This window comes from Culex quinquefasciatus, chromosome 2 (assembly GCF_015732765.1).
Source record: "Culex quinquefasciatus strain JHB chromosome 2, VPISU_Cqui_1.0_pri_paternal, whole genome shotgun sequence".
NCBI classification, from domain to species: domain Eukaryota; kingdom Metazoa; phylum Arthropoda; class Insecta; order Diptera; family Culicidae; genus Culex; species Culex quinquefasciatus.
Genome location: NC_051862.1, coordinates 181217501 through 181232398, shown reverse-complemented (window position 1 = coordinate 181232398; position 14898 = coordinate 181217501). Strand labels below are relative to the sequence as shown.

Sequence of the window (14898 nt, the reverse complement as noted above, 5' to 3'; positions counted from 1 at the left end):
CTTATTTTTCTGAGTACAATGACCCTTTGTACGACCATATAGAACTTAAAATGGATTTTTAAATCAATTTTGAAAAATTAACCTCTCGGTCCTTCTTGACAGAAAAGCTCCTACTTGACAGGTCGTTCCAAGGGGACCATAGTTGATCCATCGAAAAAATGTTGTCTTGTCAAAAAAAAATTTTGCATTAAAATGAAAAAAAAGTGATCAGAAATGGTTTTTAATCGTGTTTTTTACCGTTGTACATAAAAATTGGCATGGGGCTTTAGTACCCAATTGCATTGCTAGCAACAATTCCTCATACTGGAAATAATCAAAATTGTAAAAAATACTGCCGTACGAGCGATTGTTCCTCTTGCTCCATATGGTCGTCTTGCGCCACCTTCCCCTATTCTTTTAAAAATACTACTTCTGAAATATTTGTTGAGTTTTTATTTTTTATATTAAAATCGTTGGAATATTTTAGAGACTTTTACATTCTTTAAAATTTAAATAGCTTCGAAAAATGAAAAAGTCTTTCTTCTTAATGTTGTTTGAAGTTTTGTTTAATTTTTCAATCTATCTTTCATCTATGAAATGTTGAACTTTTGAAGGTAAGGTGCGAAACAAACATTGGAGCAAATTATAAGAAAATTTATGTAAGGTCGAAATAAGTTTGTTTGTTTTGTTAACTTTTTACGTTTGATTTTCTAAACTCTGCACTTCTTATTTTTTCAGTAAATAATTGTAATTATATTTTCAGCAATGTTTGACTGCTTCAAACCAATAGTTACTGAAGTTCAACGCAAAACTTATTGAAAATTTTAGTAGTGAAATTTTTAGTAAATAGGTAAATAAAAACAAACCTACGAATTTGGTGTGTAGCATTGGACACATTGTTAATGGCAAGTTTTTCAAATCTTTATAACTGAAAAATCAAACACAACACGTTTAAAATTGGAATTCGAACGTTGTACAAAAAAATGGGAACTGGAAAAAGACGTACAACCTAAAGTTTTTTTTTTTGCTTGAAAATTGTGATCATTTGAAATTTGAAACACAGTTTTTTCGGATCGGACGTGACTCAAATTTGCTCTTATGGTTAACTAACGTTTGCACCTTATCTGCTTTTCACTCGTAAGTAAAAAAAGTTTTGATTTGATTGATCTAACAGATTTTTTAAAATACGAAAAAGAATATTTCTTTCATGATTTAAAATATTAATAAATTCGGATAAATTAAAAATCAAGATTGTATTCAATGTTTATCTCGCTTTATTTAATTGCGATAGTCAGGAATTCAACTACATTCCACTGCAGTTACAAATGCATCATATCGGAATTTCACCCAACCCTTCCTACCGCTCACCCCTGGTAGTCAAACATTTTGCACAGCTCGGTCGATATCCGATACAGTGGCAGCCCGACCACGGTAAAGTAGTCCCCCTCGATGGCTTCGACGAACGTCCCTCCGATGCCCTGGATGCCGTAGCCACCGGCCTTATCGCTGGAACCGAAACCGAAAACCACAAGAGTGAAAGAGATTAGAAATGATGTGCAAATCCACCCAGAGTGAAAACCAAAACTCACAGCGGCTCTCCGGTGTCGACGTAGGCCTGGATCTGCTCCGGGCTGGCCTTGCCGAAGCGCACCTTGCACGCTTCCGTAAACTTTACCTCCCGGTCGTGATATTTGAGCACCACGCCGGTGTACACGATGTGCTGCCGGCCCATCAGTCTGGTTTTGCAGAAAGTAATCGAGTCAAACAAGGGGATTTCTGGCCAAACTAGTCACACTTACTCGCTCAGCATCTGGAATGCCACCTCGGGGGTCTTGGGTTTGCCGTACATTTTGCCGTCCATGGTGACCATCGTGTCCGCTCCGATGACCACGTCCGGGCCCGGAACGTTGCCGGTGGCGGCCTCGCCGCTCAGCCTTCGGTAAACTTCCAACACCTTGTGGTATGCCGTTTCGGCCACGTACTCGCCGAAGCTGTACTCCGACTTGGGCAGGTTTTCCTCGAAGGTGGACGGACACAGCTCGACCTTGGTGAGACCCTGGAAACAAAGGGTGGGAAGGATGGGAAAATTACGATTGGAATTTGTTTGGATAATGCGAGGAATGAGGTTTGTTCTGTATTATCAATCAATCAATGGTTTCCGAAAAGTTAAAAAAAAAGTAAAAATGTGGTCGTTAGAGGATCTATTGATTTTTTTTTTGAGAGAGATAAAAAATATGCATTTTGGGAATTTAAATGCAATTTAACCCATTTAAGCTTTTACAAACATTGAATTCATGAGCAAAACTTAAAATTACAAATCACGTTATATTCAAACAGGAGCCGGCTTCAGATAATTTTGAGACTCCGACACTAGCACTCCACAAAGAACGTGCTGAGTTTAGCAACGATAATAAGTTTTCGTTTCCAATAATTTGATAAGCTGTTAAATAATTCTGGAGCTTATTCATAGAGAAATACTTGGAAACCTTACGAAAGGGTTGAGAGTGGCTTAAAATTGTGAACAGTAGAATTTGTATGAATTTTCAAAGGTGAAGAATGAATTGTCCTATAACATTTTTCAATTAACTAGACTTGATCAATAAATGATAAAAAATGTTAATTTTTTTAGAAAATTTCGAAATTATCTCATTGAAATTATTTTCAAATCAGTTTTAAAAATATACGCCGTCATCTTATTGATCAATTTGATAAACATTAATCTTGTTTCTGATTGCAAATTTAAGGATCAATTTGATAGAAATCTTTTGCTTTACACAAAAAAAAAATAACCATTTAGCGAATTACCCTTCCTTTAAAAGTTTATCAGTAGGTAATTACTAAGAACTCTTAACACGCCTTAACCCAGCAGATGATGTCATTCGAGAAATTTTAGTGCATGTACTAGAGGAAAGTGGGTCAAGTGTAACAAGCTAAGGAAATACTCGTTATAACCCATTAAAAACTGAGACTGAGACTTTGATAGAACAAGTTTTTTAAAAATCCTGTTTTTCAATGTAAAAAAAATATTTTAAAATTTTTGATTTTCCGTACGTTCTACTCAACTAGTGGGGCAAGACGAACAACCCGTTGGGCAAGAGGAACAATGTATGAAACAACATGTTAATTTGCTAACAATTGAACTGTTATCGCTTAGATACATCTGATTAGAATGTATTTGAAACGTTTCTTTCATTATTAGATTAAAAAAATAATATTTTACTTAAAATTTGATCGTTTTTACGAAAAAAAAAATGACTTGGATGATAAATAGTAAATTTTCATGATATCGCTATATTTTGTATGGAATTTTTTTTTAACAATTGTTTATCAGTTTTTAAGTACTTTTATGTATTTATTTCACAATAAAATATGTTGTTGCAGCAATTCGTATTTTTTTCCATACTAAAAATCCATACGGTACACTTGCCCCACCTGAACAAGACTTTTTAAAAGCTGTCAACAAAAATTAACCAAAAGTTAAATCATACTTTATAATAGGTGCAAGTCATTGGTAGGAACACTACCAATCTAGGAAAAAAGCATTTTGATAAAATGAGCCTTAAAACGAACCCTAAGCCTTATTTTGTACTTTCCAAATATTATAAGATAACAAAGGTTTTGAAAAAAACTTATGCCCCGTGGCGTTTACGTCGTTTTGGCGGTTATGTGGTAGTAAAATCAGCTAATTGCATTGCTAGCAACAATTCCTCATACTTGAAATAATCAAAATTATAAAAATTACTGCCGTACAAGCGATTGTTCCTCTTTCCCCATATGGTCGTCTTGCCCCACCTTCCCCTACTTTGATATTTATTTTACAAATTGAAGACTTGATAATGCGAAACTAGCATAAAAGCCGTCCGACTGGTTTTGGAATCATTCTTAAACTAATTGTCGTGCTTGTAAGTGCAGAACAAAGATGAATCGCAATCCGTGTTACACTTGGTTGATGTGAGTAAACTTAGAATAGTTTTGATTTAAAGCAGAAGAGAACAAGTGAAATTTTTGAATAGTTTAATATTTTTAGAAGGTGAAGAAATTGTTCTAAATTCAAGCAAGTGTTTCTAAATCTTTAAATAAACTTTTTAATTATATTATATTGATTTCAACGTGTGTTTTCTTGTTGTTGCAGATTCTTCGTAAACCTAATTATGAGCAATGCGTGGAAATCATGGACCCAACAAAACAATAATACACAATTGTTAGTTATTCACATGGAGCAGGAAATGGACCCGATTTTTCCACCAAATTTAAATTATACAAAATATGAGGAAATTGGGTTACTTCGTCCTAAGATAGATGTGCTTACTGCGAAAATACAATCACGGATCTCAAACATAAAAAAGTTCCATGCGGAGAATGGACGAATCAAAACCGTTGACTTGATGGCTCATTTTATCTACTTTAGAATTTCTAATTGTAGCACCAGTGCAGTATTGATCAAACCTTCTTGGACATACCAAACGGAAAACTTATCGATTGTTCGCAGTAATTTGGTAAAGCTTCCCAAACATTTAAACGTTTTGAAGAACTTACAAATACTTTATCTGCATCACAACCAAATTGAATTCATTGACATGGCCGAGCTCGACGGATTAAACAAAATCAAGCGCATTTCGTTACATTTTAACAAAATAATTGAAATTAGAGCAACGTTACAAAATCCTGTGTATCTACCAAAATTAGAAGAACTGTATGCTTCCAAAAATCGTCTCGTCGATATTAACTTCAAACGATGGAATGCTTCTTCTCTAAGAACAATTGATTTAAACGAAAACCAGCTACAAATTGCTCTTTCAATAACAAATACGTTTCCATCATTGGTCTATGTAGATTTTCACTCAAATCCTCTGAACTGTGAGTGGCTTACAACAACTTTGGAAAAACTGAAGGCTCGTAAAAATGTGATCATTGCCCATGAAAGTGAAACAAAATGTAACAATAATGGACCTGCTTTAGATGAACTAACTAGCCAAGTGTTGTTTAAGGAAATGTTCGCAACAGAGCCTCTCATGCGACACCTACAATCAGAACTAGATGATTTCATGGACAGCAAACAAATGCAGTTGGATATGCTCAACAAAACTGTGTCAGCGAACATCCAACAACTTCTAGAAGGAAACGTATTGTTAAACAAAAGTTGTGAGCAAATTGAATACAAAATCAGCACGTCATTATTGGAAACGGCCGAAAAGTTAGAAAAACTACAAACTAGGGATAAGGAATTAGAGTCTCGATTGACGGAAAAGCTGAAGAAAGTGGAAAATTCGCATCAGTTACAGCTCAACTCACTGCTAAAATCGATGCACAACGTCACGGATTTACACCTGTTGGAGAGCAGCCGAAATCGTGAAGAAAGTAGAAAAGACCTGAACAAAACAGTGGAACATTACGAGCAACAAATCGCAAGGCTTGAGGATGACAACAAGGAATTCAGGGAGAACACCGTTGCAGAGATTCAGCAAGTTTTGAAATCGCTGAACGATTTGCAACATCAGCTGAATGCATCATCAACTAGCACCCGTGGCTCGTTTTACGGAAGATATTTTAATTTTGACAAATATTGGGTGATTTTTCCAATTATTGCTGCCTTTTTTTGCTTGTGCTTGGTGAGAACTATCGTGAAATCAGCAACGAAAGATGGACAGAAAACGCTGGTGAGCGAACATCTCCCGCTTACGTCGTTTGGTGATGACAACAAACAAGTCTTAGAGCAACCTTATGATAAAAAGAAGGTCATCGTGGTTTGAACAAAATTTGCAAACTTTACATTTCTGATCCATGTTACCAACTTTTGGGCAGCGAATGACGGAACAGGTTTAAGCTGCCAGAAATAAAGAATTAAGAAGATAAATCATCAATCGATAATGCTTACTTTATTTCTGCAATTGCATGGTGAAACTATTGTAAATCGGGGTGACATTGATAGGTTAGAGATCTTTCCGCTAAGTGAAAAACGTATGGAATGGTATGGCATCATACTGACCGTGGTAGAGAAGTATGAAGTTCTTCAAGGAGAAGTTTTCATAAAATTTGTTAACTGTTGATTGATACGATTATTTTAATACATTTTTTTAGTAAATACTAAAAACTAAAAATTAAAATTTAGAAACTAAAAACTAAATTTAAAAACATGGTTACATTTGTTTCTAAATAATCAGTTGAATGTTTTTTTTTTTTTTTTGAAACACAATTCGAAAAAAATATTCAATTTAATAAAAGTTTAACAAATTTGTCGCTCCGTGCCGTACTCAAACACTTAGGAGCCCAGGGCGGCGAAGTCCTTGTAGTTAAAAGGAAAACACAAGTGGTTGGTACTAGCAATAGTGGCCGACAACTCTAAAGTCAGACACTCAGTCGCCAGCCAGCGACAAGTTAAGACGTGTTTTGCTCGTGTTGTCATCTCGCGTGCTTGGAAGTTTTTGACAGATGGAGGTGGAGGAATCCTCCGAGGAGGAAGATTTTCGTCCCGTCTGCGGGAATCGGAAGCGGAAGAAGTCCAGCGAGGTCACTGGAATCGGCATCGAAGGAGAAAAAGTTGAGAAGACCCTGCTCAACAACAACAAGTTCAGCCCGCTAGCGGATAACAAAAACAACAACAATGCCAGCCCAGCAGGAGGGGACGCCCCGGCGGTTCCACCACCCGGCCAGTCAGCAGGTAAACAAAAGCAACCACCTTTGGTGGTGAAGAACACCACGGATTTTTACAAGCTCGTGGCGATAGTGGAAAGTTGTAAATTAGGTTTTAAACCGATTTACAAACTAACCCGATTTGGAACCAAGGTGACCTGCTTCTCTGTCAAAGATTTTGACAAGTTGCAAGAGCTACTCAAGAAGAAGAAAGTGGAATTCTACACCCACGATCGGCGGAGCTAACGAAATCATCGGGTGGTTCTTCGTGGTTTTCCTGATGAACTGAAACCGGACGAGGTCAAGTACCTGCTGAAGAGGGATCTCAAGCTGGACGCGCTGGAGGTGCATGCCATCAAGCGGAAGGAAAAGTCCACCGTGGACGAAATTCCGTACATTGTGGTCTTCCCCAAGGGATACACCAATCTGAAGAAGCTCTCTTCAATGAAGGTTGTGGCAAGCACTATCATCCGGTGGGAGGCCTACCGGAACAAGCGGCCGAACGTGACCCAGTGCAGGAACTGCTTGCAGCTGGGTCATGGAACCAGGAACTGTCACCTGAACGGCAGGTGCAACAACTGTGGGGTCCCCACAAGACGGACGAGTGCAAAGTCCAAGAAGCCGAGCCGAAGCGGTGTGCCAACTGCTCTGGAGCCCACGAAGCCACGGACCGCAGCTGCCCTAAGCGTGCGGACTTCATCCGGAGGCGCCAGCAGGCGTCGAAATCGAAACCGCCGGCAAGGAAGGCGGAGAAGCAGAGTCCAGCAGTTCCGGCGTTTACGCCGGCGGAGTTCCCTCCGCTGCCGGGCGCAGTTCCAGACGGAAAATCCAAGGATCGCCCTCGTCCCGCAGGAAGCAGCCAAGGTGGCCCCCGAGACGGTGGAGCCACGGAGATGGAAGCCGGGGAGGTACTCTACAGTTCGGCTGAGCTGTGGGGGATTTTCTCCGAGTACATCGGCAGGTTCAAGACCTGCAAGACCCGCTTGGACCAAGTAACCCTCGTCAGTTACATGATCTCCAAGTATGGAATTTAAGGAGTTTTTTTTTTGTTATTATATATTGTTTTTCTGATCCTCGGTCCCAACCTGGTCACAGCACCTAAAAGGACCTAATAAAAATAAGTTAAGAAAAAAAAAAAAAAAAACTCTAAAGTCAACCTTTTTTTTAACAAAATTTAAGGTACAGTTAAACCCTGCATAGTGCGCAGGCGTTACGGTTTGTATGTCTTCGATTACTCTAAAACAACATAATATTTTTGCAATTTTTTAAAAACAATTTGTTCGTGTTGTTCCAATCTACAATGAGCTTCAAAGAGATTGCAAAAATATTATGTTGTTTTAGATTAATCGAAGAAATACAAAGCGTAACTCCTGCACACTATGCCAGGTTTAACTGTAAATTTAAATTTTGTTATTAATTTTACTTGAAATTTACTTGTATGTTTTTACTAAATAATAACATTGATATTTTCAATAAAAATTATAGCAGCAACCTTATGGTACGTTCGATTGAGGGCTAGTTCCGCACTGAGTGCCGCACCTAGAGCTGTCAAAGTGTTCTTATGAAGAAACACACGATAATTCTAGGGCCGCACTAGATTTTTTTCCCCGTTTCACTTTGAAGGAAATCCTGCGTTTACCAAACCAATTATTTAACTTCTAGCACAGTTAAACCTCTTTTAACGCGGTGCGTTGCGTTTTTCTAATTTGTCGATTTCTCTGGAATGACGCAACATTTTTGAAATCTTAAAAGAGCAATTTGTAGGTTTTGTTCATATCTACACCTTTTAAAGCTTGCAAAAATATTGTTTGGTTTAAGAGAAATCTACGAAATTAAAAGCGTAACGCCACCGCGTAATAAGAGGTTTCTCTGTACATACCTCTCGATGAACTAAACTACACTAGAACCCCCGTTTACGCGCAGGCGTTACGCTTTTTGTTTGGTTGATTTCTCGAAAACAGTGTAATGTTTTTACATTCTTTTGAAAGCAATTTGTAGATCTGCACAAGATCGCTTAAAAAAGATTGCAAAAATATTGCGTCGTTCCGGAGAAATCGACGAAATACAAAGCGTAACGCCTGAGCGTAAACCGGGGTTTTAGTGTAGCATGAACTACGTTATCCTACGCCATTCCGGTTATTTTGCGGCATAACTACGTTGAATTTCAATCTTGAATCTTAACAACTCAATACAAATTAAAAACAACTCACAATATTCTGGATCAGCTCCTGCCGCCGGGGAGAACCACTCGCCAGCACGACCCGTTTCGTGGCCAGCTGGTGCAGAATCGGCTTCAGCATCGCTTCGCTGAAATTGACTAAATCTAGCAAAACAATGCCAAAGGGCCGTTGTGGGTTTGTAAACAAAGAGTGTATCCCTTTCATGCCAGATGTAAACATCCTCTAGCGTGAGCAGGACACACTCTTTGTTTACAAACCCACAACGGCCCTTTGGCATTGTTTTGCTTGAAATTTATCACAAATTAAAACCGCTCGAAATTTACACAAACCAGCACGTGCTTGCTTGTATACAAAACAAATCCCCAAAATCAGCTGTTTCAGTGTGACAATCAGCCGCGGTTTGTCAGCAGTAGCGCTACTTTTTTGCTGACAATTTGGTTGGTATCCGAACTGGCATGCTTGCGTGCAATGTTGCATGGAAGTGCAGGCGTTAGCTTTTTTTGTGAGGAGAGCGTTTTGATGGAGACGGACGTACTTTTGGCGAGAAAGGCGTTTCGATTTGCGTTACGATGGTTTGCTTTAAAAAATGATGCAAAATTTACATGAGAATTACAGTAAAATACGTTCAGGGAATATTCAAATAAGAAATGAAACCACTTTTCGTTAGAAATGAGACACAAATAAGACACGATGTCTTTATTACTTTTTTTCATAAAATTACAATATCTATTTCAGTATAATATTGTTTCACCTTCCTTCTCTCTCTTTTCTGATGTGATCTGAATTGATTTCTCTCCTTCAGTTTATTTCTTTATGTTTTTTTCCCTCCATTACTTCCTTTAGTGTTGTTTAATTAGTATATTTAACTCGTTTTTAATTCAGTTTGTTGCTGTCCTGTGTGACAATGTGTGAATGCGTGTTTTTTTGTCCATGTGTGTGTGAATGATTTATGCAGCATTTTTTCTGGTCGCAGGTCAAGAAACAATAGCGCAACCAAAGTGTGAGAATTGATGACAAATGATTGACTCGTTTTTTTGTTTACAACTTTATTTTTACTTCATTGAATTGTGTGTTTACACGAAATAAGGTCCTAAAATACTTGCGCTCGCCTACTGTGATGTAGCGGCGGCGGCGGCGGCGACGCCGTGTAATTTTACGTGATTTTACACGTTCTCGATCTAAAACAGTTCACAGCTTTGATGTGTTTTTTTTTTTGTTTTGTAGGTGTATTAATCGTCAATAAGAGTTAAGCTTTAAAATGTTTATTTGTCAAAGAGTTCGGCACGCCCCACAGAAGATTTTGCCTGAAGTGACGAAAACGGAAATGGGGTTGATTTTGCAGGAGCTCGAATGAAAGTTTGGCGTTTTTTACTTGGCATGTAACAAATCAAACTGGTAATTGTATTTTATTTGTTTTGTGTTTATTGCTTGCGTGTGTAAGTGTGTAGTTCGCTTCTGTTCGTTCCATTACATTAGAGTTTTCTTGATTGGTGGTGTTGGTGAAAGCAGCAGCAGTTGATGTTTCATTGTTGATGTTGTTTAGAAAAATTGTCCTACATCGGATGTTGATGTTTTAAGGGCCACTTTGAGATCGTTGAAAGAGAAATTTATCCACTTTTTTGTTCCTCTAAAAGTAGAGCAATTTGCGTTTTATTTATCTGATGTTGGCGATGACGATTTTTGAGGAAAGATTTTTTTCCAGTGTTTTTTTTATTTGTTGTTGCTTTTATTGCTGACTCTAGAGACGACGACCACGACGACATCGACATCAAAATGTTGTGTTTGTATGAGTGTGTGTGTGTATTGTTTCACACAAATACATTTGGGTAATTCTCCGCCAACTCACACAGCAGTTGCCCCGACCCCTCTTCGATTTGCGTGAAACTTTGTCCTAAGGGGTAACTTTTGTCTCTGATCACGAATCCGATGTCCGTTTTTCGATATCTCGTGACGGAGGGGCGGTACGACCCCTTCCATTTTTGAACATGCGAAAAAAGAGGTGTTTTTCAATAATTTGCAGCCTGAAACGGTGATGAGATAAAAATTTCGTGTCAATGGGACTTTTATGTAAAATTAGACGCCCGATTTGATGGCGTACTCAGAATTCCGAAAAAACGTATTTTTCATCGAAAAAAACACTAAAAAAGTTTTAAAAATCCTCCCATTTTCCGTTACTCGCCTGTAAAAAATTTTGGAACATGTCATTTTATGGGAAATTTAATGTACTTTTCGAATCTACATTGCCCCAGAAGGGTCATTTTTTCATTTAGAACAAAATTTTTCATTTTAAAATTTCGTGTTTTTTCTAACTTTGCAGGGTTATTTTTTAGAGTGTAACAATGTTCAACAATGTTGTAGAGCAGACAATTACAAAAAATTTGGTATATAGACATAAGGGGTTTGCTTATAAACATTGCGAGTTATCACGATTTTACGAAAGAAAGTTTTGAAAAAGTTGGTCGTCGTTGATCATGGCGGTTCATGGTCACCCGCGACAGACACGGACGGCGAAACAAAGAGAAACGCAAAAAGTAACTTTTTCAAAAAAAAAAATTTCGTAAAATCGCGATAACTCGTGATGTTTATAAGCAAACCCCTTATGTCTATATATCAAAATTTTTGTAATTGTCTGCTCTACAACATTGTAGAACATTGTTACACTCTAAAAAATAACCCTGCAATGTTAGAAAAAACACGAAATTTTAAAATGAAAAATTTTGTTCTAAATGAAAAAATGACCCTTCTGGGGCAATGTAGATTCGAAAAGTACATTAAATTTCCCATAAAATGACATGTTCCAAAATTTTTTACAGGCGAGTAACGGAAAATGGGAGGATTTTTAAAACTTTTTTAGTGTTTTTTTCGATGAAAAATACGTTTTTTCGGAATTCTGAGTACGCCATCAAATCGGGCGTCTAATTTTACATAAAAGTTCTTTTGACACCAAATTTCTATCTCATCACCGTTTCAGGCTGCAAATTATTGAAAAACACCTCTTTTTTCGCATGTTCAAAAATGGAAGGGGTCATACCGCCCCTCCGTCACGAGATATCGAAAAACAGACCTCGGATTCGTGATCAGGGACAAAAGTTACCCCTTAGGACAAAGTTTCACGCAAATTGAAGAGGGGTCGGGGCAACTTTTCCCGATTTCGTGTGAGTTGGTAGAGAATTACCCATTTACTAGAGTTGTAAAGTTCTGGTCGAGTGCGAGTCTCAGAAAAAACACGCGCGTAAACGTTCACATGCAATAATTGGTTTACTTTTTCATTATGTTTAGTTTAAATATATATTCTCTTTATATTTCTTTTTTTTCTGGTATTAATTTCATTGCATAATTTAATATCTTTTCCTAGTTTAATGCATGCTTTATGATCTTTCAATCTGAAGATAAAATATGATGTTTGATTTTTCTAGGAGCTTCCACGTCAATATTTGCGGTTAATAATGCTACGCTCAACACGGTTATCAAAACGGAGATGATGATGAAATTGTTTTTAATATTCGGTTCCCAAAAAAGAACATTAACCAAAAAACAGGAAGAGATGATACGCGCTGGTTAGGGTGTTCATTTTCCCACATTTTCTTCCACAGTAGAACAACTTTCTATCGACTAGAGTGCGTGCGCTTTCCTTCGCCAATTTTACTTCCAAACTTTCAAACTTTTGCGTGACCTTCTCTTCGGCATCGTGTGGTTGTGTGATATTGGCAATATTTCAGTTCATCTTACACAGTGAAAAAAAAGTGTAAATAGGGAAGGTTGTTGATTAGAAATCGTAGAATTAACACAATTTTTTGATATTTGACCTTTATTTATTCGTGAGAATTGAATTACACACAAAACAATGTAAGTTTTAGCTAGCTATTGTAATTTTACAATATTATTGAGGCAAATTTACAAAAGCTATTCAGACACAAAAAAAAATAAATAAATAAACAGTACGAAAGGTCCACCGCGCACAAGCAAGTACCCCCCTCCCCCCTTCCCCCGTTGAGCGTCTGAACCCCAGGTGAGGGGCGGCTCAAAAAAAGGTGCCTGTTTCTCAATCTTGAAAGCGTCTGTATCCCAGGTGAGGGGCGGCTTTACAGTGGCTATTGGGAACCACACCCCCCCCCCCTTTCCCCCGCTGAGCGTCTGTTCCCTAGGTTAAGGGCGGCTCAAAACCCCGGCGTTCGACCCTTCCGCCGCAGTGAGCGTCTGTTCCCCATGTTAGGGGCGGCTCATTGCAGGTAGTAGGTGGTTAACACCTCCCCCTCATCCGAGCGTCTGTTCCCAGGTTAGGGCGGCTCGAAACAGCGTCTGTACCCCAGGTTAGGGCGGCTGAGTAAAGTCCTTGTGTCGGCGTGGGACTTTAAACAGTACCGGCACGATGGTCCTCCGGCGAGACAGGGGGTTGGTGCAGGCCACACGAACCCGCCGTAAAACACCAGTGCAGGAAGCACACGATGCGAGCCGGACCAATCGGCACGGAACTGGACTTCTTACGAGGTCCCACGATTGGAAGCTCGAACGTGGAATTGCAGGTCTCTCAAATTTGACGGGAGTATCCGCATACTTTCCGACATATTGAGGGTCCGCAAGTTCAGCATCGTAGCGCTGCAGGAGGTTGGCTGGATAGGCGCGGAGGAGGTGCAAGAGTACAGAAGGATTGGCTGTACAATCTACCAGAGCCGCGGCGAGAAAAAGAGGCTGGGGACAGCCTTTATAGTGCTGGGCGAAATGCACGATCGTGTGATTGGGTGGACCCCGCTCACCGACCGAATGTGCGTGTTGAGGGTTAAGGGCCGTTTCTTCAACATCAGCATCATAAACGTGCACAGCTCGCACTCAGGAAGCGAAGATGACGAGAAGGACGCATTTTACGAGCAGCTGAACTGGACGTACAACAGCTGCCCAAAACATGACGTCAAAATCGTCATCGGAGATTTTAACGCTCAGGTTGGCCAGGAGGAGGAATTCAGACCGGTGATAGGAAAGTTCAGCGCCCACGTACGCACGAACGAAAACGGCCTGCGACTGATCGACTTCGCCACCTCCAAAAACATGGCCGTACGAAGCACCTGCTTCCAGCACAACCTCCGAGACAAGTACACCTGGAGATCACCGCAAGGAACGGAATCACAAATCGACCACGTTGTAATCGACGGTAGACACTTTTCCGACATCATCGACGTCAGGACCTATCGCGGCGCCAACGTCGACTCGGACCACTATCTGGTGATGGTGAAAATGCGCCAACGACTTTCCCTGGCGAAAAGCGTTCGGTACCGCCGCCCTCCGCGGTTGGATCTGGAGCGACTTAAGTTACCGGAAGTCGCCTCCCGGTACGCGCATTTGCTGGAGGCTGCGTTGCCAGGGGAGGGTGAGCTGTTGGAAGCTCCCCTCGAGGACTGCTGGAGGAGCGTCAAGGCAGCCATCACCAACGCAGCAGAAAGCATCATCGGATTTGTGGAACGAGGACGACGGAACGATTGGTTCGACGAAGAGTGTCGAGCGATTTTGGAGGAGAAGAATGCAGCACGGAGGGCAATGCTGCAGTACAATCTCCGTGATTACGAAGAGGCGTATGGACAGAAGCGAAGGCAGCAGCACCAGCTCTTCCGGGCAAAAGTGCGCCACCAGGAAGAGTTGGAGTTTGAGGACATGGAGCAGCTGCATCGCTCGAACGAAACGCGCAAGTTCTACAAGAAGCTCAACGAATCCCGCAACGGCTTCACGCCGCGAGTCGAAATGTGCCGGGATAAAAATGGAGCTATCTTGACGAACGAGCGTGAGGTGATCGACAGGTGGAAGCAGCACTTCGATGAACACCTGAATGGCGCAGAAGCAGAGGCAGAGGCTCAAGGCGGCGGGAGAGAGGACTTCATCGGTACAGCAGGAGAAGGAGAAGAGCCAGTTCCCACGATGAGGGAAGTTAAGGATGCCATCAAGAAGCTGAAGAACAACAAAGCAGCGGGTAAGGATGGTATCGGTGCTGAACTCATCAAGATGGGCCCGAGAAGCTGGCGTCCTGTTTGCACCGGCTGATAGTCAGGATCTGGGAGTCAGAACAGCTACCGGAGGAGTGGAAAGTGGGAGTAATATGCCCGATCTACAAGAAGGGGGACAA

General features: G+C 40.2%; 1 protein-coding gene across 6 annotated transcripts; it reads right to left on the bottom strand.

The window, feature by feature from the left end:
- Positions 1 to 1230: 1230 nt before the first annotated feature.
- Positions 1231 to 9191, bottom strand: LOC6033274 (dTTP/UTP pyrophosphatase). Of its 6 annotated transcripts, none has more exons than XM_038257969.1 (5): positions 9119 to 9191; positions 8820 to 8916; positions 1779 to 2035; positions 1569 to 1715; positions 1231 to 1485 (listed from the first exon to the last, which is right to left on the bottom strand). In XM_038257969.1, the coding sequence occupies exons 2-5, from the start codon at positions 8907 to 8909 to the stop codon at positions 1344 to 1346; spliced, it is 636 nt and encodes a 211-aa protein (XP_038113897.1). In that variant the 5' UTR covers positions 8910 to 8916; positions 9119 to 9191; the 3' UTR covers positions 1231 to 1343. The 6 variants fall into 6 exon arrangements, with proteins under 6 accessions (XP_038113897.1, XP_038113893.1, XP_038113896.1 ...); XM_038257965.1 differs by having other exon boundaries at positions 9113 to 9164; XM_038257968.1 differs by having other exon boundaries at positions 8820 to 8932; positions 9119 to 9133.
- Between the last annotated feature and the right edge of the window lie 5707 nt (positions 9192 to 14898).

What these genes read in the sequence shown, in the direction of transcription:
- LOC6033274 (XM_038257969.1), bottom strand. Translation starts at nt 8,909, where the DNA reads ATGCTGAAGCCGATTCTGCACCAGCTGGCCACGAAACGGGTCGTGCTG. An exon ending in AGGAGCTGATCCAGAATATT is followed by an intron (nt 2,036 to 8,819) that starts GTGAGTTGTTTT and finishes CTTTGTTTCCAG; the next exon opens with GGTCTCACCAAGGTCGAGCT. An exon ending in GTCGACACCGGAGAGCCGCT is followed by an intron (nt 1,486 to 1,568) that starts GTGAGTTTTGGT and finishes TTTCGGTTCCAG; the next exon opens with CGATAAGGCCGGTGGCTACG.